The 11,848-nt window shown below is 46.3% G+C and overlaps 1 protein-coding gene across 1 annotated transcript in view; it reads left to right on the top strand.

Annotated features, from left to right (window-relative positions):
- Nucleotides 1–69: 69 nt before the first annotated feature.
- The window catches only part of Dusp22 (dual specificity phosphatase 22), a 55,168-nt gene continuing 43,389 nt past the window's right edge, over nt 70–11,848 (top strand). Inside the window, exons 1-2 of the mRNA XM_013349077.2 lie at nt 70–90; nt 8,977–9,031. Coding sequence (XP_013204531.1) covers nt 70–90; nt 8,977–9,031 — 76 coding nt within the window. The remainder of the gene's footprint in view (nt 91–8,976; nt 9,032–11,848) is intronic.

Genomic DNA, 11,848 nt, shown 5'->3' on the forward strand with positions numbered 1-11,848 from the left:
GCCCCGCCCGTCCGGCCGGACGCGCGCCGTCTCCTCCCGCGAGCGCGGAGCGGCGAGCGCGGCACGGCCATGGGGAGTGGGATGAGCCAGGTAACGTCCGGGCCCGGCCGCCCCTTCCCTCTGCGGCTTCAGCAGCCAGGCCCGGCTCTGCACCGTCTGCCCTTTGAGAGCCGGGCCCCGTGCTGGATGTGGTCTGTCCCCTTGAGACAGGGCCCCTTGACGCCTGCCACCCACAGCCTTGACGAATCAGGCCAGATGGGCGGTTTCTGTAATTTCTTCTTCTCTTCCCCAGATTTGTGTGCGCGTGCACAGAAAAGCCGCTCTGGTGGGGAAGTTCACGGAAATCCTAGAACTGACCTGGCTTTCAGTGTCTGGAGTACTTGACCCCAGGTTGTGGGGCTTCCGTAGGGCAACCTGTTGGCTGGCTGTTGTGCGCACTGGGCCTTTTAGAAAATCTTTCCTTGACCCTGTTGCAGCACAAACCCTCTTGAGAGGGTGTCTTCACCCCCACCCTCCAGGCTGAGGATGGTCTGGCGGAGACAGCCCTCTGGGGTCTGTTTGTGGCAACCTCAAGATTAGGAACTTGCTGTTTTAAAGGGAAATCTTACTATGAGTGTAGGTGGCCAGGACTAAGACAAGCGCATCTGTATAAGGATTTTAAGTATTCCTGGGTTTGGTGAGCTTCTGGCCTTGTGTTCCACCTCCAACCCCCACCTCGTCTCCATGTTTATGGGCACTAATGGTGTGGATTGCTTTCTCCCTTCTCTTCCCTTCCTCTTCCCCCTTTCCCTTTTGTCTCTGCTATGGGATGAGGGACACTGCAGTGGTTTAGTTATTTCCATGAGAATGAATGTTGAGGCAGGGATCCAAGACAGGGAACTGAATGAACATGCCCTTGGTGGAATCTTCCATGCTCCTTGACTCTTCCTACAGTCTCCACGCTTTTGCGTGTTGGAGACACCGAGGTATTTTGGTGGCTAGGATTTAGTTCACTTTAAATTTCTTTTGCCGGTGATCGAATTTGAAACAAGCTCCCCCTCTTGGATATATGCTTGTATTATGTTCCCAGGATCCCGCAGCACTGAGCCTTCCGCTTTTAAAATCAGACCAGCAGAGACATCAGTCTGGGCTTGAGGGCTCTGTTTGTTTTCACACTAACCGTGCCTGTGCCTCAGCTTTCCTTTGGTATTTCTAGTTTGTTCCAGTGTTCACTGCTCCTTTCTGCATTTGGTTTCTAGTATTTTACACTATAATTGAAAGAATAGATTTAAATGTACAAACGATCACCTAAGGAATATTAATTTCACTTTCTCAGTAAAAGTGGTAATATTCATATCCACATTGTGCTATTTACCTTCCAAAGGAATGGATTCCTTAGCTATTTTATTATCATAACTGTCTTGTGCAGAAACAATTTCCAGTGTAGAGATGGAAAACGATAAATGCACAGAGAGATTTAGATGCTTCAGTGGTCCAGCACAGACTGACTGCGTACTGTATATGGGCCAGGTGTAGTGCTTTTGGGGACAGAGGGAGGAAGCCAGTGCAAATGACAGAGAAGTCAGAGAAGTCCTTCCCAGGCCTCCTCAGTGTGGGCCACCGCTTGTCCAGTGGAAATATAACATGCGCCAGATATATCATTTAAAATTCTCTAATAAAATTTCTTTGAAATGTAAAGCAAATGGTGATCACCTTAAGAACATTATTAAACTGAGTATATTTAAAGCATTTTAACGTGTAATCTATAAGTAAAATTATTCTTCCAATACATTTTTTTCTGCCGTGCCTTAAATTCTCACTAGGTAATTGCTGCACTTGAAATGCTCAGGTCGCTGGCTAATGACCACTGCGTGACACAGATTGCCGTGTCTCTGTTCCTGGCTGTGACTGTGTGGTGGAGCGGGGAGGGATAGCTCCCAAGGTGGAGGAATAAAGGCTCTAAAGATAATTTCCAGAGTGTGGGGAAAGTAGGTGTCAATGTAAACAATACCTTCAGCCCGGTAAAAGATCCCTGCTAGAGTAAAAATAATCTGAAATAGAGAGAATTACCCAAATTACAAGGCAAGGCAGTGACGGAGTAAATTGTTGCATGCTGGTGACCAAGATCTTTTTCTTCCGTGTATTGCTGTCTGACTTTAGACAGGGTTCCCTTGTTTCCCTAGCTGGGGAGAGAAGAAAAGAACAGTTTGTTTACAGAATCAGGAGAAGGTGCTAACAGTGGAGATGTGATTCTAAGAACATAAGTAAAATGATGATGCCTTGGAATTTAAGAGTGTCGCTTACAGGGGGTTTACGTGAGGTTCTTGGGGCAGAGTTCTTCATCACATACAAATTGGTCTTCTTTGGCAAAGAATTACGGACTGAACAGTGCACACTCCACTCTGACCCTTTGGGCTAGCAGTTTTTACCCTCTGCCCTCACGGTAGATCTTTGTCCCGGTTTCCTTGCTGTTACTCAGAGGATGCAAGGGACATGGCCCGTGTCTTCTGTCCAGTTACAGATGGGAGAAAAGAGCAACAGAGGGCAGGCAGTGGGGCCATTCTTTTCGAGTTCATCTCATGTGCCTATACTTTACACGCTCTAAGGAAGCTGCTTGCCTCTTGATGCAGATTGGGAACGGAGATTTGGAGAGTCTAGATAAGACAATACGTTGTGATGCAAGAGGTGGTGGGACTGGATGTGGATCCTGGTTCCCATGGATTAGAGGAGAAGAGAGTTCTCTTTCCCTTGACCAAGGCTGCCAGTTTGTCTCAAGTAAATCCTAAAATCTCTTAAAAAAAAGAAAAGAAAGAAAAGAAAACCGCCATAGATTAAGATTCATTGCAAAACAATGTCACTCTCTTCATGTTTGACTTTGATAAAGGAGGCGTTAAAGGCAAGCAGCTCCAGCTGCCTTTTTTTCTGACTTTTTTACTAAGTCCCCATAGATGTTCTGAGCCGGCCAGGCTTGCAGTCTGTGCTGCCTGGGCCTTTTAGCAGTGCTTTGTTGCCGTGGAGTAACTTGCTTGTTCTTCAGCAGCTGGGTGACATGGTGTTGCTCATTCCGTGCCTGTCTTTCACAGGAGGCACACAAAGCATAAGGAACCAGGGGCAGGAGAGATGACTCACTACACAGGCATGAGGATCCAGGTTTGATTCTCGGCACTTGTCCAAAAGCCAGGCATGGTAGCACGTGCTTAGAACCCCAGCCCTGGGAAGGGGGAAACAGCAGGATCTCTGGGGCTTGATGCTCAGCCCACCTCGCTAAGTTGTGATCCTGTCTCAATAAAACAGGTGTAGAGTAATTATTGATTAAATTTAAATGAGCCACTTTTCCCCTCTATATACACACATGTTCACATACCTCCACATGTGTGTGCATGCTCACAAATACACATACATGTTCACAGAAGGAACTGGCCGAGTTACTCACCTGATGAGTGGCAGAGCCTGCACTCAGAACTGGTTGGTCGGGCTCACAACCACAGAGCAGAGGGCCTCATGGCATGACTGAGGGACCAGCTTACTAAATGTTTCTGGTAATAGTGGGACTAACTAAGCACACTGTTGTATGTACGTGTCTTTTTTTCCGTGAAGTCTCTGAAAAGCAGTTGACTCGGTTTTCTCAAGGGTTTGGATCAACATGTTTTTAGGAGGGAGGATCTATAAATAGACCTCTGTCCTCACTGTCTCTTCTTAGTTTTAAATACTGCAGTACATCATTAAAAACAAAATAAAGTCAAAATGCTGCTCTCTTTATTAAGTTTGATATCACAGAGAGCGGCCCCACATGCTTCTGTGTTCTCCTTTAGCTTGATCAGCCTAAGATAACGACAGGTGGGCAGAAGCTGTGCCATTGTAGGTCAGGAAGTGAAGACCCCCAGGCTCTGGCATCTTGTCCTCTAGGACCTGCCAGTATTGTTTAGCTCCTTAGCTTTCACCGGACTGATCTGGTGGCCTCTTCCTCCTCCTGCGCCTTGCCTGGTGAGCGAGGATATTATTGTCTTGACATTTCGTGGGAAGCCTGCTATGGCTTCTGTTGGTATTTTGCACGAGAAGTCCTCTTGGCAGGAATATCAAAAAGCCTGACTTTCTCTCCCCGGATTCATAAATACTTTGAAAGCCCTTCAGTGGTTAGCACAACCCAGTCTCCATTTCCTCTAAAACGGGTAGAACAATGCCTCTCAGTTAACAATTCACATTCTTGGGAGAAGCAAAAGAGAATTTTCGGTGACATTTTTACAAACTGTAAACGCGAGCCCTGTGGTTAGTGTTCTTGGGTTTGTCTGATGCTGAGCACAGGGATGTATCAGACTTGGATATGACTAATGTCTTCTCTGTAAGAAGATAGGAGTGAATAAAGATTGCCGTTCCAAGGAGATATATGTCCCCAAGTAGAGCAGGGTCGCTCACCCACCACCTAGTTTACACTGGACTTGATATTTGTGTGCTCTGCAAGAATCACAGTGACCTAAATGGCTTGTCAGGCCTCTACCAGTGGGTGGCATTTGCATCTTCCACTACACTGGGACAGCCTCCAAATCTTGATGTATCTCCTGGGGTCAGACTTGTTCCCAGTTGTCAACCTCAGGCCTAGTGTTCTTTGTGTTAGGTCCCCTGCGGCTCATTTGACCTGGGACTGGGAAGTTATCGGGAGTGGACCTAACTCTGCAGGAAGTACTGTTTCAGTATGGGAAGGGACCAGAAGTCTCACATCTCTGTCCTGCTAAACACTGTTTCTACTGTCACCAGGTACCTTGGCTGTTGTTCATGCATCCACCATTTAAATTGTACAATACACACCTGCTGCTGCCAAGCCCCAGTGCTAGTCCCTGTAGTAGGGTAAAAAATGCTGAACCCAGAAGACGCTCCCCTAGGCATTGGTTCTGTCATGGAGGACTCCAGTTTAGAAGGTTAACATATCTGGGGCCTGTGGTCAGGCATGGCACCCTAGAAGTATGCCTTTCTTCTTCCCCTGAAGCTTGTCTTCACTCATTTTCTCCCAGTCTGTTGTACTGGGCATTGAACTTGGGTCCTCACATATACTAGGCAAGTGCTCTACCACTGAGCTGCATCTCCAACCCTTTTTGATTTATTTTGACTCGGGACCTTGCTATGCCCAGGCTGGCCTTGAACTTGTGATCCTCCTGCTCTAGCCTCCCAGGTAGCTGGAATCATAGGCATGTACTAACATGCCTGCTCTTTTCTGCTTTACATTACATTTTCATTTCACGTTTCACAGAACAGATGCTTAAGGTAGTGTTGTAAGAATACATAGGGCACACTTAGTTATGTTTTTTTTAATTGTTGCATAAATCTATGACCAAAGGACATTGAGAAGTCTGTGATATTTCACTCTTCATGGAATTCACCAGAGTTTTTTAGATGTCCTTGGATTTGAAACCCAGAAGTCCTTTTGACCCTGGAAGAATCCAGAAGCCATACCTACTCGAAATACAGCTTTTGAGCCAGCTACTTGATCAGGAGTTTCTCTCTTACATCTTTTGGATGGGGTTCTCAGATTCTGTGGCATCCTAAGATACCAAGAAGTGTTTAAAAATAAATTCCAAGCATTTCCTGCCTCAGAAGCAGAATTCATTTGGATAGAAGTATGTTTTGAGGCAAAGTATTTGAGACTTTTGCACCTCTCTGAGGCTAGTGTTAGAGCTGAATAATGTGTGGCCATGAAGGAGATTGACCAAGAGACGCTTGGAATCCCTGGGGTCATGTGATCCCAAAGTGCTTTTGCCATTTAGGGTTCTGCTTTTGTTACATTGTATGTTGTCTGGTGACAGACAAGCATTTTTCTGACCAGGGCCTTCCAGAGAGTCCATTCCTCTGGGGTTGGTATTGTTGCCTCATGAGTTCCGATGCTATATGGTGGAAGGGGCTATGCTCCGCGTTGGTTTAAACATGGTTTGTGCCCACACAAACGTTTGTCGAATCCCAATTCTCAGTGCAGAGAGGTGGAAGGTCCTTTAGGAGGCATCTGAGACCCAAGGCAGCACTCTCATCAGGGAATTGATGTTTTCTTCCCAGGAATGGGCTAGCTGTTGTAATTCGGTCTCCCTTCCGCATGCCCCAGATTGCCTTCCCACCTCAAGCTCCAGAAGCTGAGCAAAGTGCCGGGGCCATGCTCTGGGGTCCAGAACACTGAGGCAAATAAACACCGTCCCTCTGTAAACTACTCAGTCTTCAGTGTTCTGCTGGAGCAGTGGACCTAGAGCAGACACCTGCCTGGTTCTTCAACGTCAGTCCCGAAAGTGAAGGAATAAAAGTCGGAGTACTGAGTACTATGGTAGAGAAAATAGACAAGACAGAAGGAGAGTGTGGTAAGGGGTTTGTGACCAGAAGAGACCTCTCTGTAAGGAACCCCTGGGCAAATGGTAGGGAAGGCGGCCCATCCTAGACATAATGATGACTCTAAGGGCAGAGATGATCAGGACCAATTCTCTACTTATTCTTCTGGGGAAGTCAAACATCCCCAGGTCACGTGACTTTTTTCTGACCTATCTTTGCCGCCGACTAGGTAATGTCTGTTCTTACTCCCTGTTTGTGTTCAGCATGGTTGCTTGTGTTGTCCCAAAGAACACTGCTCTGCAGGCTCCTCTTCAAACCATCCTTTTGCTGGAAATTCATTCCAGCTGATCGACTTCCTTGTCTTTCTCCGTGCCCAAAGGTTACCAACCATAACAGTCTCAGCCAAGTAGATGAGTCTGCCATATTGAGTGTCATGTTTAAATTACAAAGCTGTCTGCATGAGAAGTTTTCCCAAGTACTTCTAATCTACGGAAACCAGCCTTCCTTGATTTTGTTTTATCATTCTGTGTGGAAGAGAGCCAGAATCCAACTGCAGAAATGGGTGGGTACAGCCCACAGAAGTCTAGCTCACTGTCCTGTCTAGAAAATAAAGTCAAAAGATGGCTGACACAATTCTGTTCTTTCTTTACAGTTTTCAAAATGCCTGTAAATCCCCATCTTCCATTATTTTCAATGATCAGCTTCTTTATCCATGCTTTCTGATGTCCTGTTCTAGCCACTCTCTGGGCTCCCGAGCTTCTTCCATGCTGGCCAAGCCCTGCAGATGCTGCTGTCACTGTCCCTTGCATGGAAGCTAGCCAGGCAAGGGAAAGCCTTTGAGCACTGGCTAAGCCTGCTTTTAGGCTTTACCAACTATGACCTTTATGCCCCCTCTTTCTTTGATTTGCTTCTTTCTACCCTATTGATGTCTATTTGCTTGTTTATCATTAAAGAAGTACTTCCTTATCTACCTATGACAGAAACAATCAGATTTAGGGGAAATGTAGTCAGCCCTTGGTATCTGTGGTTCCACATCCATAGATTAAATCAACCTTGGATTTTTTTTAGATCCTCTATTTTTATTGTTTATTGTTTAAGGTTGATAGTTTTCCTTTCAATATTTTAAAAGTTAAATTATAATTACATCAGTTTCTCCCTTCATTTCTTCCCTCCCTCCAACTCCTCTTATTCCACCCCCCTTATACTGAGTCAAAATCATGGCCTCTTTTTCTTTAGTTTTTATTGTTATGTGAGTCTGTATGCATTTGTGTATGTGCACACATACACCTAAATATGTAAATACAACCTGCTCAGTCCACCTAATATTATACACACACACATGTATATAGACACATATGAATGAATGATTTCAAGGAAATTGAACAAAAAATTTCAAAATTCCAAATTTGTATTTGTACCAGCCTCTTTATGGCCTTTTAAACTCCACATAGCTTCCAGCAAGAAATGTAAATCTTGTAGCCTGACAAAAAGACCTATCAGGATCAAGCTCCTCCATGTCCTAATCCTCAGTCCCATACTGATGGATACCTTCCCAGTCTCATCCACATCCCAGAAGGTGACTGTGGTGTTCCGTTAATACAGCTTTAAGGGCATGAACGCTGGGTCCACTAATGAATCATAGCCTACCGTATTATAGATCCTTGCTATTTTCATAGCATTCATTCCAGTACTGTGTAGTAGGCCTGTGATGGTTGCTTCTATCCTGAGGATGTATAACTTTCTTTTCAGTGCTGATTGTAAACGTCTCCACTTCTGTATGGTTGAATTATGATAGTCCACAGCCATTTGTTGGTCTAGTATCACAGGATGTGTAACTCAGCCAAAAACAAAACAAAAAACATATTCTTTAGTATTTGGTGTCATATTCTAATAAAGACCAGAGACCCTGAGGAATGGGCCATGAAGGTGGAAAGGCTCCAGATAGCCAAAAGCTGCCAGGGAATCTCAGCTTGGTCCAGCTCCAGGGTGAACACGCATTATTATATTGTTTTACGACAGGAATGCTATGGTACCTGTTCTGCCATGCTTCATAAAAATAGGGACCTTGAGAGACTGACACTGAGGAGGCAGGGGACAGGAGGACTGTGTGGCTATAGCATTTGCATGTGTGCAGAACCAGCAAGCCAAGGGTAACTGGAAATTGCAGCAAGGAGGTCACTGGACATACTTTTATTTTCCGGAGCATTTTTGTAATTGGAGTTCACTGTCTTTGCAAAAGACTGACGAGGATTTGCTGGGTACTTTGAAAGTCATCGGGTGTTTGTGAAAAGTACCTTCTCTATGTAGCGTCTCAGCCCTTTGAAGCCTTCATGGGGGCATGGGAAGTTTTCCAGTGCCGCAGAGAAGCCGGCCTGCCACGGCATTACTGAATGGGCTCACAGAACACTGTGGCGCTGTTAGTGGCACTTGGCAGTGAGCACTGTGTACAAAGATCTTGAGCATTGAGCGCGTGTTTGCCAAGGCAATGAGGGAGGTGCAACGGGGAGAAGGTAGTGCTGTTTCTGAGTCATCCCAGCCCTAAGCTCAGGGAGCCAAAGGGAGCTGAAGTTACAGTCTGTTCTCAGGGAGGCGTGGGAACTGGGTTTGATAGGTGAGGGGCCCCAGGTCTGGCTGGGAAACTTGTGAGAGCCTCACCTTTTTAGGCAGCAACACTGTCCGCTTGGCGTCCTGTGACAGTCATGTCTGTGTCTCTTCCAGATCCTGCCTGGCCTATTCATTGGCAACTTCAAAGGTGAGTAATTGCTTTGTGTTTTGTTGTTGTTCTGTTTTGTTTTAAGGCGGCAAATACACATATATCACAGAGAGTAGCACTGCAACCATCTCCATGTCCAGGTCAGAAAGCTCGGAGTTTTTCACATGGTTGTGTAGCGACCACAACCATTTATTTCCAGAACTTTCCCCCCAGATTGAAAATCTGAACCCCCTAGCCCTTCAGAGCTCAGTGGGTTGGGCATATGTTACTCTGGTTTGAGAAGTCTGACACTTGCCCAGTGATACCTTTCTGAAGGCGCCCAGGAAGATCTGATTTCAGACTTACAGGCTTGTAAAGTTAGTGAGCTACTGTGCGCGCGTGCACAGCCCACTGCCACAGTGGCTATGGTTGTGAGTTTCTGTTTAGAATGCCCAGTGATTTGAGGTCAGTAAGTCCCAAAGGTCCACTGTCATCATGCAGCAAAGCTGATGAAGGATTTCATGCATGCTCACGCCTGTGCTGAGCTTCGTGAGAGAGAGGGATCCAGAGTAGGGCAACCGCGCTGGCGTCTTCTGAGGCAGCAGTGGGAAGGAGGTGCGGCAGGAGCAGCACCGGCCAAGCCTTGCTTCCCTCTCTTTAGGGACCTGCAGCCCACTGGGTCATGTGTGGTAGAGTGGTCCTCTTTATTCAAGTCTTAACCACCAAACCACAATTAAAGTGGTAATCTGTTATAAAATGCATTTCATGGCTAATGAGAAATTTTAAGTTGATTATGGTCATAGTTGCACAACTCTAAATGTACTAAAGAACCGCTGACATGTATGTATGAGTCTATGGTGTGTGAGTCATGCTTGTGCTTGACCATAGCCAAAGGCTGAGATGCTGCTGTGTATTACAACACTATAAAACAAAATAACAGTTTAAAATGGTTCATTAAGTACACTGTCCCTCAGTAGGGGCTGGCTTTAGGACCCTCACAGAAACCAAAAACTAAAGTCAAGTCCTTTATTTAAAGTAATGCAGCACCCTCCTAGAACCCAGTTGTTGAGATGGAGACTAACCAGCCACAGGCCAGTCAGGATCTTCAAGGCTCTGGCTGATAGGAAGAAATCCATGCCCTACCTGATGCAGTTCTGCTGAAGGAGAGTCTAGCCATCAGGGGTCCTCAAGACCCTGGCTGGTGGGAAAACATCCATGGGCCCCATTATGGTAAGCAGCTATGTAGTGGAGAAAGGAGAGAGAGAGAGAGAGAGAGAGAGAGAGAGAGAGAGAGAGAGAGAGAGAGAGAGAGAGAAGAATGGTTCATGTGCTGTGGGAAGAGGCAGAAAGGAAGAAATGAAGATGGTGAGGGGTAAGCTGATGTTGGAGGTCATGGTGAAGGCCATGAGGAGTAGGCTGATGGGGAGGTCTGCTTGCCACCCAGGGCCATGGTGATGTCTGGACCAGGCTGCTGCCAAGGGCCATATCCAAAGTAACCAGGGTCAGTGCTGACGTTCATGGCTCCTGTTGCCATCAAGGGCCATGCTTATTCCAAGGGTCTGTGCTGCAACCTGGGGCTGTGTTAGGGTCCAGGGACCATACTGCTTCTGGGGCTGTGACAATCTGGATGGCCTTTACTGCTGCCTGGGGCCATGGTGACAATCAGACCCAGGCTTCTTATAAGGACTGTGTCTATATGTCTGTGATCCTACTGCAGGCAAGGTCTATGTTGAAGTCTGTAGTCCATGTTGCCATCAAAGGCCACATGAAGGCTGGGGTCTAAGCCCCAACGTGGCCTTGTTTGTGTCTGGGGCCACGTTGAAGTGGCTGGGGCTACCACTGGGAGCTAGGATGTGAACCAGGCTGTACTGCTGCCTGGAACATGTCAGGGTATGTTGTTCAGCTTCAGCTGGGGTCTGTGTTGAAGTCTGTGACCCAGGTAGCCACTAGAGCTCACACGGAGGCCCAGGATCTTAGCCACGGCCTGTGGCCTTGTTGGACTGGGGATCATGGTGCAGCCAGGGACCATACAGATCTGGGTGGCCTGTTGTGCTGCCATCAGGGACCATGGCGTCATCCAGGCCCAGGCTATTAGTCTAACAACTGTTGGATCATTGTGATTAAATCTATTTCTTAAAAAAAAGAAAGTTAAATTAAAAGAAGAATAAAAACCCCCATTGTCTCATCTGTATGAAAGCCATCTCTACCTAACACAGGACAGATGTTGTGTGAGACTTGTACTCTGTTGTTTAGGGAACAGTGACAAGAACAAATGTCTGTATATGTTCAGTCCAAATGCAAGTTTTTCAGAATCTTTGATCCAATTTTGGTTGAACCTGTGGATACATTTCTTATGACTTCAGGGAAGCAGATTTGTACAAGGCCAAGCAATGATTGTGAAAATGTAAATCTTGTTGAAGTGGGAGATGCTCATGTTAAGTGAAACAGCCAGGCTCAGAAGGACAAGTGTACCCTCTCCTGTGGAAGTAGAGGAAAGTGGAGCGGGATTAGTGAAAGGGCAGGAGATGAAGCACAGGACACGAGTGGAGAATGGACTGGAATTTGAAGCCCAGGGTGGTTGAATCAATGAGGAGAATCTTTAGATTAAAAGCAAACATTTTAATATTATATTTAAAGACTTTTCCTGACATTGACAAATATTTAGAAGATTGTTGCTTGGTTTTTGCTCTGTCCCAGGGCTTGTTGGGAATGTAAATGACCTAGTGTGACCGTAGACCTGGAACTAGACTGGAACTCGGAACTAGTCTTTCCAGTGTGACGCCTAGAGAGATTGTGCGTGACAAACCCTTAGGTGCACACGCAGAGAGAGATTGTGCGTGACAAACCCTTAGGTGCACACGCAGAGAGAGATTGTGC

The sequence above is a fragment of the Microtus ochrogaster genome, chromosome 16, assembly GCF_000317375.1.
Source record: "Microtus ochrogaster isolate Prairie Vole_2 chromosome 16, MicOch1.0, whole genome shotgun sequence".
Taxonomy (NCBI): Eukaryota; Metazoa; Chordata; class Mammalia; order Rodentia; family Cricetidae; genus Microtus; species Microtus ochrogaster.